Source organism: Pelodiscus sinensis, chromosome 16 (genome assembly GCF_052426305.1).
Source record: "Pelodiscus sinensis isolate ZL-2025 chromosome 16, ASM5242630v1, whole genome shotgun sequence".
Classification (NCBI taxonomy): domain Eukaryota; kingdom Metazoa; phylum Chordata; order Testudines; family Trionychidae; genus Pelodiscus; species Pelodiscus sinensis.
In genome coordinates, this window is record NC_143067.1 from 39414274 (window position 1) to 39430356 (window position 16083).

General features: G+C 41.6%; 1 protein-coding gene across 4 annotated transcripts in view; it reads left to right on the plus strand.

Moving 5' to 3' along the window:
- Positions 1-16083, plus strand: part of MATR3 (matrin 3) — a 45773-nt gene that overhangs the window by 11112 nt on the left and 18578 nt on the right. For all 4 annotated transcript variants that reach the window (XM_075900122.2, XM_075900124.2, XM_075900123.2 and 1 more), the window contains 4 exons: positions 8959-9020; positions 9675-9716; positions 13462-13562; positions 15945-15997. In XM_075900122.2, coding sequence (XP_075756237.1) covers positions 8959-9020; positions 9675-9716; positions 13462-13562; positions 15945-15997 — 258 coding nt within the window. The remainder of the gene's footprint in view (positions 1-8958; positions 9021-9674; positions 9717-13461; positions 13563-15944; positions 15998-16083) is intronic.

The following is a 16083-nucleotide window of genomic DNA, read 5'->3' on the forward strand; positions in this document are numbered from 1 at the left end:
TTATTTGGTTATAGAAGTTAAATGTTAACATCTTGACTTTATATGGTATCAACTAATCCTGATACAGAGGTTCTTTTCAGCACTTAGGCTTACTCTATTCTGCTCACTTTGTTTTGGCATAAACTTGAATAAAAGAAGCCAATTATGAAAGGAAGCTTTTCTGGAATACGAAAAATGTTCCCCTTTTGACTGGGTATTTAAGACTTTAAATTTACAAACATTCTTCAGCTCCCTTTAAACTGTTTGTTAGTAAACATAATACATGTATAGACTTAAACTTCCAATACATCATAAAACTTCCAATACATCATAACAAAATATTTGGAAGTTAGTACCTCTGTTTTGCCAGGATCCGAATTCTGGCTCTGCTTTCTTACTCAGAAGTAACACCACTGCAAGAAGAAAGTATTTTCATACAATGCTATAGGTACCATATATTCTCCAGTTTGTTAGATATTCCTCATGTTATGGTATTTCTGTTCCTGAGTCCCAGATTTTAGCATGTTATCTGTATCCTATTCTTGGGGAAGCAGATTGTAGTATGCTTTTTTGAGCTGGGATAACTCTAGCTTATTACAGTATCAATATCTTCTCTTTCCTCTACAATAGAATACAGGCAGTCCCCGGGTTACGTACAAGATAGGGACTGTAGGTTTGTTCTTAAGTTGAATCTGTATGTAAGTCGGAACTGGCGTCCAGATTCAGCCGCTGCTGAAACTGACCGCCAGTTCTGACTTACATACAGATTCAGCTTAAGAACCCCAAGCGTCCCCAAGTCAGCTGCTGCTGAAACTGATCAGCGCTGATTCCAGGAAGCCTGGGGCAGAGCAACTCTGCCTCGGGCTTCCTGTAGTCAGCGCTGGTCAGTTTCAGCAGCGGCTGACTGAGGACGCCTGGGGCAGAGCAGCTCGGGTGCTGCCGGGTTGGTCCAGTAGTGCCCAGAGCGGCGCTGCGGGACCAACCGGCAGCGCCCCAGCTGCCCTGCCCCAGGGTCCGGCAACAAAAGCCTGGTCTGCTGGGGGGGGCACACTAGCTGCGCCCCCCCCCCCAGCAGACCAGGGACACGGGGAGCGAAGCCACAGTGGCAGCGGGGTGCCGCGCCTCTGAGGCTTTGCTCTGGCAAAGCCTCAGAGGCGCGGGACCGCGCCGCGGCTGGGGCTTCGCTCCCGGTGCCCCTGGTCTGCTGGAGACCGTCTCCAGCAGACCAGGGGCACCGGGAGCAGCTTTTCTCGCCCTGGAGGTCAAGGTGGCGGATCGCTGCCTGTGAGCTCCTGGGCGAGAGAGCCCCGTTCGTAAGTGCGGATCCGACGTAAGTCGGGGACTGCCTGTAGTATCATTGAGGATTGAGAAGGGACTTTTATCAAAGTCTGCCAAAGGGAAAAACTTAACTTGATTTTACAAATATAAGTAGTTGCCTTCCTTTTCTACACATATTACTAATGTTCCTTTAACTTTGTATATAAATCTCTTACTGAAGACTAGCAGCTTTTTCTAACATCTTTGTGAAAAATACTGCCCATATTGTCAGATTAAGCACTTATAGCAGTTTTGACCCCTTGCATCACAGAGTGGGATTTAGACAAATGTTACTTCTCCCTTTCCTCGTAAAATAAAACAGGCCCATTGTAGTAGAGGGAACAGTATCGTTGGGTTAACTCAAAAGAAAAATGTTTGAGACATTGGTTTCTAAAAGTACATGTGCATTTATTAGAGCTGTGGCTATTTAAGTTAGGCTCCTAAATAAGTAGGCTTGATGTATTTTTTCTAAAGTTATGAATACCTTTAGTTACCATTGACTTCAGTGGGAGCTGAGGATACTTAGAACTTTAGAAAAATAAGTTCATTTGGCTCTCATGTCAGGCACCCACATAGACAAAAGTCAGGGTGTAAATATGCCCTGAAAATTCAGAATTGAGGAAGCTTTTATCCTTAATCACTCTTAAAAATATTTTAAGGAATCTAGCGTAATGGAACCCTTTTAATAGAATGACGTAAAGCTATTAAACTAATTAGATAAGCTAACTTCACCTCCGCTTTAAAAAAAAAAAAAAACTTCACTTGAAGAATTAAATTGAGACTCCAACCTATTCATGTATTTACAAAAGAACAAGAGGAAATTTGAAATTTAGTGGAGTGTTGGGTGTTCTACTTGTGTTTGGCTATCTAAATCAGCTTTAAGAATAAACTTGTAAATAAGCCAATTTCAAATACACATTTACTAAGTCTACCAGCCTTGGAAACTGTGCAAATTAAAAGTCCATTGTAAACTCTAAAGTGTGTGTGGGGGTTATATTAAATTATTTAAATCTATTTTCACTGCCTTTTAAAAACCTTTAAATGATCTCCCTTTCCAAATTTGGACTACTATTTATAAATAGTGAATGTTTGGTATATAGTGGAATAAATTGGCTCTTGCTTACATGTTTATACATTAGAATTATTGATGTATGAGTTTGCAATTGCAGAGCAAACTGTGGGAGCTCACATCTTGAAAATACTGCACAAAGTAGTGTCCTTTTAAAAAAAACAAACCAAATCCAACTTCTGACAGAGTAATCAGGGTTTCACCTGATAGCCAATGTGACACCAATATTTAAAAAGGGCTCTAGAGGAGATCCTGGGAATTACAGACCAATAAGTCTAATGTCACTACCAGGCAAATTAGTTGAAACAACAGTAAAGAATAAAATGGTCAGACACGTGGAAGAACATAATTTGTTGGGCAAAATTCAACATGGTTTCTGTAAAGGGAAATCCTATCTTACTAGTTTATTAGAGTTCTTTGAAGGGGTCAACAGACATGTGGCGGGGGGGCGGCGAAGATCCAGTGGATATAGTGTACTTAAATTTCCAGAAAGCCTTTGAAAAAGTCACTCACCAAAGGCTCTTATATAAATTAAGTTGTCATGGGATAAGAGGGAGGATCCTTTCATGGATTGAGAACTGGTTAGGGGACAGGAATAAATGGTAAATTTTCAGAATGGAGAGGGGTAACTAGTGGATTTCCCCCAGGGTTTGATCCTGCGACCAATTCTATTCAACTTAATCATAAATGATCTGGAGAGGGGGAGGAGTAAACAGTGAGGTGGCAAATAAAATTTAATGTGGATAAATGTAAAGTAATGCACACTGGAAAAAATAACCCCAACTATACATACAATATAATGGGGGGCTAATTTAGCTAAAACTAATCAGGAAAGAGATCTTGGAGTCATCAGTGATAGTTCTCTGAAGGTGTGCAGCGGCAGTCAAAAAAGCAAACAGGATGTTAGGGATAGAGAATAAGACAGAGAATACTTTATTGCCCTTATATAAATCCATGGTATGCCCACATCTTGAAGACTGCATACAGATGTGGTCTCATCTCAAAGATATACCAGCATTAGAAAAGGTTCAGAGAAGGGCAACTAAAATGATTAGGGATTTGGGAATGGGTCCCATATGAGGAGAGATTAAAGAGACTAGAGCTACATCTACATTGGCATGATCTTGCGCAAATACTCTTTTGCAGAAGAGTTCTTGCATTAAAGTATTTGCACAAGAGAGTGTCTACACTGGCATGTGCCTTTGCGCAAGAGGTGTGCTTTTGCGCAACAGCATCTGTGCCAGTGTAGACGCGCTCTTGCGCAAGAAAGCTCCGATGGCCATTTTAACCATCGGGCTTTCTTGTGCAAGAAATTCATGTTTCCTGTCTACACTGGCCTCTTGCGCAAGAGGGCTTATTCCTGAGCGGGAGCATCATAGTTCTTGCGCAAGAAGCACTGATTTCACACATTAGAATGTCAGTGTTCTTGCACAAGAACTCCCTGCCAGTGTAGACAGGCAGCATGTTTTTGCGCAAAAGCAGCCGCTTTGGCGCAAGATCACGCCAATGTAGACGCAGCCTAGGACTTTTCAGGTTGGAAAAGAGGAGACTAAGGGGGGATATGATAGAGGCCTATAAAATCATCGGTGGTTTGGAGAAAGTGAATAAGGAAAAGTTATCTACTTCTTCCCATAATATAAGAAGTAGGGGCCACCAAATGAAATTAAGGGACGGCAGGTTTAAACAAATAAAAGGAAGTTCTTCACACAGCGCATAGTCAATCTGTGGAACTCCTTGCCTGAGGAGGTTGTGAGGGCTAGGATTATAACAGGGTTTAAAAGAGAACTAGATAAATTCATGGAGGTTGTCCATTAATGGCTAATAGCCAGTATGGGTAAGGAATGGTGTCCCTAGCCTCTGTTTGTCAGATGGTGGAGATGGATGGCAAGAGAGCGATTGCTTGATCATTGCCTGTTGGGTTCACTCCCTCTGGGGAACCTGGCATTGGCCACTGTTGGCAGACAGGATCCTGGGCTGGATGGACCTCTGGCAGTATGGCCATTCTTATGTTCACCCTTTTCTGTTTATATAAATAAAGTCAGCTGTTATAGACTCATAGACTAAGGTCAGAAGGGACCACCATGATCATCTAGTCTGACTCCCTGTACAATGCAGGCCACAGAATCTCACCCATCCACTCCCAGAATAATCCCCTCACCTATATCTCAGATATTGAAGTCCTCAAACAATGGTTTAAAGACCCCAAGATACAGAGAATCCTCCAGCAAGTGATCCGTGCCCCATGCTACAGAGGAAGGTGAAAAACCTCCAGGGCCTCTGCCGATCTACCCTGGAGGAAAATTCCTTCCTGACCCCAAATGTGGCGATCAGCTGAACCCTGAGCATGTGGGCAAGACTCACCAGCCAGACACTCAGGAAAAAGTTCTCTATAGTAACTCCTATCATCCCACCATTGGTCTATTCACCACGGATAGTGAAAGGTCAATTAATTACCAAGATCATGTTATCCCATCAAAGCATCCCCTTCATAAACCCATCTAACTTAATCTTGAAGCCAGATAGGTCCTTTGCCCCCACTACTTCCCTTGGAAGGCTGTTCCAGAGCTTCATCTAATTTTGCGTGTAAACTTCCTGGCAGCCAGTTTATATCTGTTTGTTCTTGTGTCCACATTGTTATTGAGTTTAAATAATTCTTCTCCCTTCCTGGTATTTATCCCTCTAATATATTTAAAGAGAGCAATCATGTCTCCCCTCAGCCTTCTTTTGGTTAAGGTAAACAAGCCAAGCTCCTTGAGTCTCCTTTCATAAGACAGGTTTTCCATTCCTCGAATCATCCTAGTGGCCCTTCTTTGTACTTGTTTGTTTGAATTCATCCTTCTGTAACATGGGAGACCAGAACTGCACACAGTATTCTAAATGAGGTCTCATCAATGCCTTGTATAATGGCACTAACACCTCCCTATCTCTGCTGTAAATACCTCTCCTAATGCGTCCCAAGACCATATTAGCCTTTTTCACGGCCATATCACAATTGCGGCTCAGTCACCCTGTGATCAACCAGGACTCCTAGGTCCTTCTCCTTTACCATCACTTCCAACTGATGTGTCCCCAGCTTGTAACTAAAATTCTTATTAATCCCTAAATGCATAACCTTACACTTCTCACTATTACATTTCATCCTATTGATATTACTCCAATTTACAAGATCATCCGGATCTTCCTGTAGGATATCCTGATCCTTTACTGAATTGGCAATACCTCCCAACTTTGTGTCATCCGCAAACTTTATTAGCACATTCCCACTTTTGGTGCCGAGGTCAGTAATAAAAAGATTAAATAAGATTGTTCCCAAAACTGATCCACGAGGAACTCCGCTAGTAACCTCCCTCCAACCTGACAGTTCACCTTTCAGTATGACCCGCTGTAGTCTCCCCTTTAACCAGTTGCTTATCCACCCCTCAACTTTCATATTAATCCCTATCTTTTCCAATTTAACCAATAATTCCCCGTGTGGTACTGTATCAAATGCCTTACTGAAGTCACGGTAGATTAGATCCACTGCATTTCCTTTATCTAAAAAATGTGTTACGTTCTCAAAGAAGGAGATCAGGTTGGTTTGGCACGAGATCTGCCTTTTGTAAAATCATGTTGTAATTTGTCCCAATTGCCATTAACCTCAATGTCCCTAACTACTTTCTACTTCAAAATTTTTTCCAAGACCTTGCATACTACAAATGTCAAACTAACAGGCCTGTAATTATTCGGGTCACTTTTTTCCCCTTTCTTAAAAATAGGAACTATATTAGCTATTCTCAAGGCAAATGGTACAACCCCTGAGTTTAGAGATTCATTACACATTTTTGCTAATGGACTTGCAATTTCATATGCCAGTTCCTTTAATATTCTTGGATGAAGATTATCTGGGCCACCCGATTTACTCCCATTAAGCTGTTCGAGTTTGGCTTTTACCTCGGATACGGTAATATCTACCTTCATATCCTTATTCTCATTTGTTCTGTTGCCATTATCCCTAAGCTCTTCATTAGCCTCATTAAAGACTGAAGCAAAGTATTTGTTTAGATATTGGGCCATGCCTAGATATTGGGCCAACCTGCACTCCATCCTCAGTGATTAATGGTCCCACTTCTTCATTTTTTGTGTTTTTCCTATTTATATGGCTATAAAACCTCTTACTATTGGTTTTAATTCCCTTTGCAAGGTCCAATTCTACATGACTTTTAGCCTCTCACTTTGTCCCTACATGCCCTAACCTCAATAAGGTAGCTTTCTTTGCTGGTCCCTCTCATCTTCTACTCCTTATATGCTTTCTGCTTTTTCTTAATCACCTCTCTGAGATGCTTGGTCTAAAACACCTGCCTATAATTTTTTCCCCCTTTCTTGAGATACAGGCTTCTGATTGCTTCTGCAACTTTAACGTAAAATAATCCCAGGCCTCCTCTGCCTTTAGATCCATAAATTCTCTAGTCCAATCCACTTCCCTAACTAATTTCTTTAATTTTTTAAAGTTAGCCCTTTTGATGTAAAAACCCTAGTCTCAGATTTATTTTTGTTTATCCTTCCATTCAGTTTGAACTGAATTAGCTTATGATAGCTCGAGCCAAGGATGTTAAATTTAGATTAATCAACTAATCAAATAGTTGATCAGGGCGCCTATACTGTTGAAATGTAGCAAGAGCCCTGCTGGCCACATGTTCCCTGCTTTTGCAATGTGCAAGAGCCCCTCAGGTTCTTGATTACTTTACCCTGGAGAATGGTTATAACCTCATTAAAATGGAAAAGTTGCTCATACTGAATAAGATTTTTCTGGAGAACAGAGACCCCCATCAATTTTTGCAGAATTTAAGTCTTTATATTTTTAAAACAAATTTACTTCTTGTGGTTGCAAAGAGAACCATCTCATTTATATAGTATCAGGAAAATATAATTGTACTTAAAAGTAAGTGCTCCAGTATTTCTGCTGCTAATCATGGTTTTCTTTGGTAGCAGCGAGTGGAATTAATAAGGCTCTGGTCAGTTTCACTGCTGCTTGCTTGGAATCCCATGCTCTGGGATTCAGAAATCATGCCGGTTTCTTTCTCTCTCTCTCTCTCTCTCTGCCTCCCCCCCTCCCCCCCAGTTGTTTTGAAAGCAACAGCGAGAGCAGACTCTGGACATTTTTGTGAAGGAAGAAAAACCAAAAGTGGTCATTGAGAGAAACCTAGAGTAGCAGAGTTCCCCTTAATGACTGGAAAACTGTGGGGAAGGAGGGAGAACTCCTTTCTTTCAGTACTCATAGTCAAAAGTAGTCCAAATTTATCAGATATTTCCTAGCCAGAGGCTGATGATAGAAAATTTGAACCTTAAGACAGGATCTAGGAGTTTCTTCTTCATAGAAATCCCAGCAACCTCCCTCTTCCTACAGACTGAAGAACTGGATTTATCAGGTGGTTGCCTCTGCACCCGATAGATGGGAGACCCTTCTGCCCTTCCCCAATACTCCTCTTTTGTATCCGCCTCTGGCTAGTAGTTGTCTGGTAGATGTGCTAAAGCTTTGGAAAATGTGGTATTTTTCTTGATCATTTAAATTCTGTGTTAATGACGCAAGCAAGTGAAGATTCTGCCTTTGGCTTCGGAGTCTTTTCCACATTCTTAAGGGGTCTTTTCATGAAACTTTCTGATGTTTAACCTAAATAATATTTTACTGAATTCCACTCCTATTAGTTTTATCTCTTGTATCATCCCTAAACTGACTCTTTTCTCTTTGGTTTCTGTACACTTCTATCTTTCCCTAACATAGTTATCTGGCCTAGATATGCACGTTCAGTTCTTTTAATCTTTACTGACGAAATTCCCTCTAACCTTTTAACAGTTTTTGTTGCTGTTTTTCTCAATTCCTACAACTTTTCATCTTTTTGTTTTTGAGCTACCACAATTAAATTAAGTATTTGTAAGTACGTTATAAGAAAGTGTAAATGTGTACACCAATAACCAGTGAGCCCAGGCTCATTGGTTAACATTCATGGTTACATGCAGCTCCCCACTCCCCCACTAGCCTCTCCCCTCCCTGTGCTGCTACCCCTGTATCAGAGGCAACAGAGGGTGGGTGGGTGGGTGGGGAGGAAGGGAGGCAGCTCCTCAGGAGCTCCTGGGGAGCTGCCTCACTCAAAAGTGTAAATGCTTAGCTGCTGAAAATTTCAATGGTTACGTGTTTATTTAAATAAACACATTTTAGCATTCCCTACTTTGAAAGTCTCAGGTGTAAAGCAAAGGCATTAGGAAAAAAACCTTCAAGGCTATGAGAGAAACCCGTGGGCTCCCAGGCTTAAAAAGGCTGATATATAGGTATACTCCAATAACTTTCTCATGATAAGCTTTGCATATCTGAAGCTAGAATCAAGCCCTTACATTCAAGAGGACATTTTCCATCGGACACTTTGTCAGGTTAAAACAATTTTAAGGTAGGTCAAAATTAATTGTATCTTTAAAACTATAAACAGATTTCAGTATCTACACACAAATATTTGTTAAATGTCTCTGCATAGAAGAGTAGGTATATAACTATGCAGAGGGAATGGTTTGTTTAAAAAAAAAAAAAGACCATATGTTAACTATAACTGTTTACTTTGCTGCAGGAGTGGAACCACCATATCAATGGAGCAACCCACAGTCGACGTTGTCAGCTGCTTCTTGAAATGTATGAGTTTGAAATACCTTAAGCATTCTTATGGCATGAGGGCATGTAGATTTAGTCAGCAGTTAAATATAATTGACAGAGAAGGTTTAAAGAATTTGCCTTCTGTGTACCAAAAAGACCAATATGTTACATTGTTTTAGCCATTATCCCTTAAGCCTATTCAGACCTAAAAGTAATTCAATTTGCTGGAGAAAGGCAATTTAGACTTTACTAAACCCTTCTGATTTATATATATTTTAGACAATGCCAAGTTTCAGGTGTTCAATGTTAGTAACTTCTTGCAGTACTGCCTATTTATGCTTATAGTACACACTTCTAGGAACTGCTTCTTATGTAATGTAGACACAAATCTCTCCTTTTGTAATACCATAGATCATCGCTAGATATTTAATATTTAAGAAAAATACATTTCCTACTCAGAAAATGCCCTTTTCTTTTTTTCCTAATAAATGTTAAAGTGCTTATGGCTGCTATTATAAATTGCATTGGTTTTGTGGCTGTCAGTCCTTCTGTCCAAGCTATTCCTGTACAATGTGTTCATTTTCCTGTTTCCCCTAAAAAAAAAAGTGAGTTTGAAATAGTTTTGTAGGTCCTGTCCTTTACAATCCCAAGTTTAACTTATTTGTAAAGGACCTTTTTTTTATTTATTTAAAGATATCCAGAGTGGAATCCTGATAGTGATTCAGGACATGGAATGTAAGTAAAACATGAAATATTTTATTCTATATTGCATAGAGAAATAACTTATGCAAAATATAAGTTATTTCTATGTTGGACGTGTATAATGAAATGATTTTAATTAAAACTTTGTAAAGTATGGGAAACCATACAATAATTCAGTGCTTCAGAACAAAAGAACTCATAAGTTTTATCCAATTGGATGCTTGTCAACATTTCCTTATGTGGACTACACATTATACCAACTGAAAATCAGCACTGAATTGGCTCTCCCTGTATAATTATATCTAGGAAATAGAGAAATTTTCTGGAGTAGAATCATTTAAATCAAATTGAGTATTCATAAAATCTGAATTTTTTTCTGTTGCAACCTTAGGTAACTTCTAATGAACTGTATTCTGAATCCTGGTGGTAGCAGTAGGAGAGGGCTAAATGCCATTACCAGAATATTGAAAATTAAAGCCCTTATCCTGACTTCAACAGAACTAATCATGCTTAAATTAAGCATAGCATTTAGAATCTTGGGCTAAAATTGTATTTTTATTTTTATAGTAAAGGCATAAAATTGCTGTAGTGTTAACAATGCACAGTTATATTGCCTTTTGATCCATTCACAAAGTTATTAACTTTCATACATAGGCTAGGATTTTCAAATATAGGGATAGAAAGATTGATTAAGGTCTTGTTTTAAATCTCACTCTTGAGAGCCTAAGTGGTTTAGAGGCACTGAGGACAAAACTTTATCCTATTAGAGTGGTGCAAAATTTAGCTATTGATTTCAGTGGAACCAGGGTCAGCCCTTGGCAGTTCAGTATATGGAAAGGTGATGCAGATTGCAAGTGCAGCCATGGCACTTTGCCTCTAAATTTGAGTTTTGTGGTGTTTGCAGTGAGGCTGTTAATAAAGCATATAAATATGAGCATTTTAATTTTGAAACTTTTTAGTACTTCAGATTTTACATAATTTTTTAGTGAGTAGGAAGTTAGACTGTTAGTGTCCATTTCGGTAATTTTAAGACTATAAAATGGAAAGAAAATAAACTAGTAGCGTGTAAATAAAAATTACAATAAATTACACTAAATCTTAAATGTTAACTATAAAGTTGCCAGATTTGGAGAAGCTGTTTGGCATAAGAATGGTCAATACATTTTTGGATTTGGACTTCAGTGTCTGATTTGGACTTCAGCAAAGGATCAAAGCTGTGGAACATGGGAAAAAGTGATCAATCTCTGCCTTGGAAATTTCACTCTCTAAAAATGATTGAGTTGAAGCTGGACAAACCTTTTTATTTAAATACTAGGGGGCTGTGCTTGCTATTTTTGCCAGCTCCCACTCCCCCTGCTGGCAGCTTTCGCAGACACAGAGCCTGTTAATCTTTCACTGAGCCCAGCTGCACTCTCCACGGCCCCAAGTCACTTGCACCCTTCTCCGCTCCTGCCCAGCACACCCCTGGATGGGCTCCACTGTATGAATGCTCTCAGCTCATGTCCACTTGCGCTCTTCCATCTCCAGCCAGTCCCCCCTGCCTGTACCTGCTCCCGCCCTACCCATCAATAAAATAGTCCATAACCTGCAGTCCACCCCCTCTTTCCACCTATCCCTTCCTCTCTCCTCCATTCTTACACCCCATCTCCTGCCTCCGTTCCTATACTGACTATCTTCCCTAATCCTTCCCTCTGCTCATCTCTCTCCTTCCATCCCTTCCCCCACTGCCTGTCCCCCTGCCTCCATTCCAATATTCCCCGTACCATTCCTCCCCACATAAATCCTTATCCCCTTTCTTTGTGCCCTACGCACACCCTGCCCCCCTCCCACAAACAGGCAACCTAACCAACAGAGAAATGGCACCAGGCCTGTATGCAGGAATTTCTGTGGAGGGGAGTGTTGTGACAGCAGGATTTGGGCAGCTGCCTGGAGAGATGGGGCAACAAAGGTGGCATTGCTGGGATGCTGTGAAGCAGAAAAGGGGGATGTCTGTGGGCAGAGGAAATGGAAAGGAGGCAGAGAGAGAATCTGGAAAGAGGGTCAGAGTGGGGTTTCCTTTGGGATGCCCAATTGAGAAGGTGGGGTGGGAGTCTGAGAGGAAGCAGGAAAGTGGTTGAGGACAGACATGGAGCATGGAAAGAGGACCTGGGAGCCATGCAGTGGGGGTGGTCTCAGGGCACCACCGTGCCTCCCTCTAGCCCTACATGGCCGGCTTGACAGCCACTCCGAACGCTGCTGGGCCACCCCTCTGTGATACTATAGGAGTTGCTGGACTGCAGCAGCAGTTTTCACTGAGGTGCCTTGGTGTTAGTGCAAACCCTCAGGGGACAGTGGAGGGTGGAGTCGTGGGGGGACACGGGATGCTGTGCCTACTTCTGTTCCCAGCATGAGTGGGCCACACACCAGATCCAGCAACCCCCTGCGTTGGGGGCCTGAGAGCCCCTGCTTGTGGGGAGCATAGCTTTGTGGCCCCCATCCCTGAGCAGCGAGCCAAAACTCAGCCGCCCCATGCACATGGTTGTTCACCATAGGTAGCCGCCAGAAGGGGGCATGGCTCAGTGATTGCTTACCCTGAGCAGGGGGCCGCCAGGGCAGGCCTGCCTTGTAGCCAGTGCCTCCCCTTAGCCACCAGGCACTGCAGTGCTTCCCCGGTGGGCCTGCTTCCCATGTGCTGCCTCAGGCCTTCTGGCTGTTGGGAAGTCCCCTATCATTCCCAGGTCGAGCCGCCTGGGAGCCTTTATCTGGGGCTTCCCCTGCGAGCAATGGGGCAATGGTGCTGTTGCAGCTCGATTCCCTGCAGCAGGCTGATCCGGAGCAGCACCCAGGCTCTGGATGGAATGTTCCCTGTCCCAGACACTGTTCAGGGACCGGCAAAATGGCCTGACAACCTGGCCTGGGCAGGTTCTGCCTCCAGAGGGTCATGCCTGCTCAACTGTGGCTGTGGCCTTTCGGGAGGTGGAATCTGCTTAGGCCAGGCGGCTTTGCTGGATCCCAAACAGTGTCTGATGCAGGGAGGCCATGGGAGTGTGGAACCTGCGGGACGCAGAGTGATGTGATGATGTCACTGTTGTCCTGCAGGAAAATTTTATTATTTGAAGAATTATATATAGAAAAACACGTTTCTGCAATCCACTCTAGTTGTGTAGAGGAAGCTTTCCTAGATACACAGAAGGGCCAAAAACCATCAACAGATTTAGAATTTTTTTTTCTAAAACACATTTTCTAGCCCTTACGGTTGCAAAAAGAATATTCTAAATGTAAACAGGACTTTTTTCTTTCCTACTAACAAGAGGTGGATGATACAGATGACCAGGGCTTGACGAACCGTGGCAAAAGCCGCTCGCCAGTCCTGCACTGCACATGCGTAAGAGCTGCATACGCGCGCTGCCAGTAAACGGGGCGCCGGGCTGAAATCTACTCACCCTTGGCGAGTATATTCAATAGATTGTCGAGCCCTGCAGGTGACGTTCCAAGGCAGGGTTAGAAAGCCCACTAACTTCCATCTTCTCAGAAGTTTCTTACCATGTGCTAGATCTCATTAGCAATTGGCCACCTTCATCTTTTGGGCCTACCTCTTAATGCAGGATTAGTCCTCTGGCTATTTGGAAGTTGTAGAATAGTTTAGTGAGACAGGTTTCTAGAATTAATTGTAATTTTCCATTCCCTCAAGGGGATGGTATAAACTCTAATGATGATATGGACGTAACTCTTCTAGGGATTGGGAGAAGATTTTTCTCTTTAAAAATTAATGTGCTTTGTTTTGAATCTACATTTCTAGGGGTGATCGGTCTATGTTACAGCAATCTACAAATCCTGCACCAGGAATTTTGGGGCCTCCCCCACCTCCTTTTCATCTTGGACCACCAATTGGACCGAGAGGTAATATGAGTAAACACATCTTTTTTCAATGCACTCTTCTCAAGCCTCCAAATGATTATCTGAAATGTTGGATTCTACTAAATGACAAATGTAATTCTATGCAGCATAATAGTCAGAACTTAGCTCAGGAAACTGAAGGATCTCACAGCATTAACTTAGTCACACATTTTATTTTAGGTTTCTGTTTGAAGCTGTTACTGTCAGATGAAAAACCTCAAACTTTAAAATACACTACATGCATCTGACAAAGTGGGTCTTTGCCCACGAAAGCTTATGCTCCTACACTTCAGTTAGTCTATAGGTGCCACAGGACTCCTCGTCGCTTTTGCAGATTCAGACTAACACGGCTACCCCTCTGATACTTGAAACTTTAAAATAGTGATCTTTTCTTTTGTTACTAATCCATGGATTATTAATACAAATAAAATCATTTTATTTGCTATTTAATTACTTTAAATGGAAAAGTAAAGTAGATGAAACAGTCTAGATTTCAAAGTGTCATTCTCTAAAGTCTAGCATGTTAGTGCATACCTGTCTTGCAAACACTGCAAAAAATGTTTTAAAGGGAACTAATGCTTTCACTAGTTTCTTTTCATTCTCTGAAATTTCATAACAATTTGTGAATATTTGTAAAATGCTTTTTAATGAAGCCTGAATTTGGGGCCTTGCCTAGCTACTTAATGAATAAATTAAAACAAGCCTGTTAATATATGCAGTATAATATAATCAGTGTTGCTGTAGGATAATAGTTCTTAGGCTTGCGTCTACAATCTCAACCATAATATTAACTTTTTTTGCCTGTTAATAAAATGTTTCAGCTCACTTAGGTATAAATAAATATGGGAGACTTTTCACCATAGCAGATCTGCTAAATTCCACTTAGGCCAGGGGTGTCCAAACTTTTTTCAAAGAGGGCCAGATTTGATGAAGTGAACATGCGTGAGGGCCGACCATTTTGCCTGACATTCTTTGAACCATTAAAATTAAATGCAGATTAACTATTTTATGCAAAGTTTATTGCAAAGGCATACTTTTCATTTCGTCACATGGATGACAAATCTAAACAGGTGTTAAATCACTCTGCCTTTCATATCTGAAGGCCAGATGAAAAAAAAATCCAAGAAGCTGAAATATATGTCAGGAACATTGTAAAGTACATTACATATTATTGGTAATAAAGGTTGTCTGTCAACTTTTAAGTTCAAAAAATATGAACAGGAACATAACACCAAGTATACATGTTGTGTCCAAATATATTTATAACTGATTTAGACCAACTGACATTAACGGAGATTTTACAATGTATTCATCTCAATACATATGGATTCGTTGGGGGCCATAAAAGATAGATATTGCCAAATTACCTGTGGGGCCATATTAAACCGGAACATGGGCCGCAATTGGCCCGCGGGCCAGACTTTGGACATGCCTGACTTAGGCTATTGGACTCAATGCAAACCTTATGTGACTTCAGCAGTGTTTTCTGTATTGAGATATCTGAAATCAGTAGTTCCCAACCTCTTTGGGATCAGGACCCATTTGTAAACCTTGATGGGCCTTTTGTGATCCGGAAAATGCCCAATATGGCCCAGTATAAGCTAAGATTCCAAATGCTCCAGCCAAATGTGAAAACCGCAAGCCGAGACAGCCTCCCAGGAAGCCATGGAGGAAGAAGTTAGAGGATGGGGGGGCGAGGGCTCGAGATCAAGTGGAGAGGCTTGGGGAAGGAAGTGGGGTGCACTGGGCAAGATCAGATGGGATGATAAAAGGGATCACCAGGCTGTTTGGGAGTGATACATTGAGGGACCTGGGCAGGGAAGTGAAACATAGGGTATTTAAGATGGGATGTGCACATGCTGCTAGGGAGGTATGAGGGGTGTGCATTGGGATGGGATTTATTAGAGAATGTGGAACTAACTGCTTTATCTTCACGTGTCTCCTGCAGAGTGCGCTGGGCTCATCTTCCTGCTCTGGGCATTGTGGCTTGCAGGGTTGTGCCAGTCAGGTTTGGTGCAGGTGGCATTGTGACCTGATATTTGCTGTGCCACTTGCTCAAAATAGGTCTGGCTTACCTCTGCTTGTGATAGACAGCTGGGCCAGCTCTGAATAATAGTGGGCCCCATGCATCAGGTTGCAATATCCAGAGCAGGTAGCTGAACCTAGCCAGCACCGTGGGATTTTGACACATTCTGGCAAACCCAATTTTGGGTCACAATCCATGGCTTTTGCTTCTTAAGGTTTACCCTAAAGTATTAAGTGTGTACTTGATTTCTTATAAAGTTACAGTAATTTGAATTAAAATTTTCATGTCATGGAATTACAAGTGATCTTTTAAAATGTCACCAATAACTATAAGTGTTGCTTCTGTACCTTAATATTAAGGGGCTGGAAATGGAAACATGCCAGGACCGCGACATATGCAGAAAGACAGAATGGTTAGTATTAAATATTTTAACTATCAGGTTTACAAAGCTATACTAATACCGATAAGCTATTCTACAGGAGGAAATTAGATGTCTTT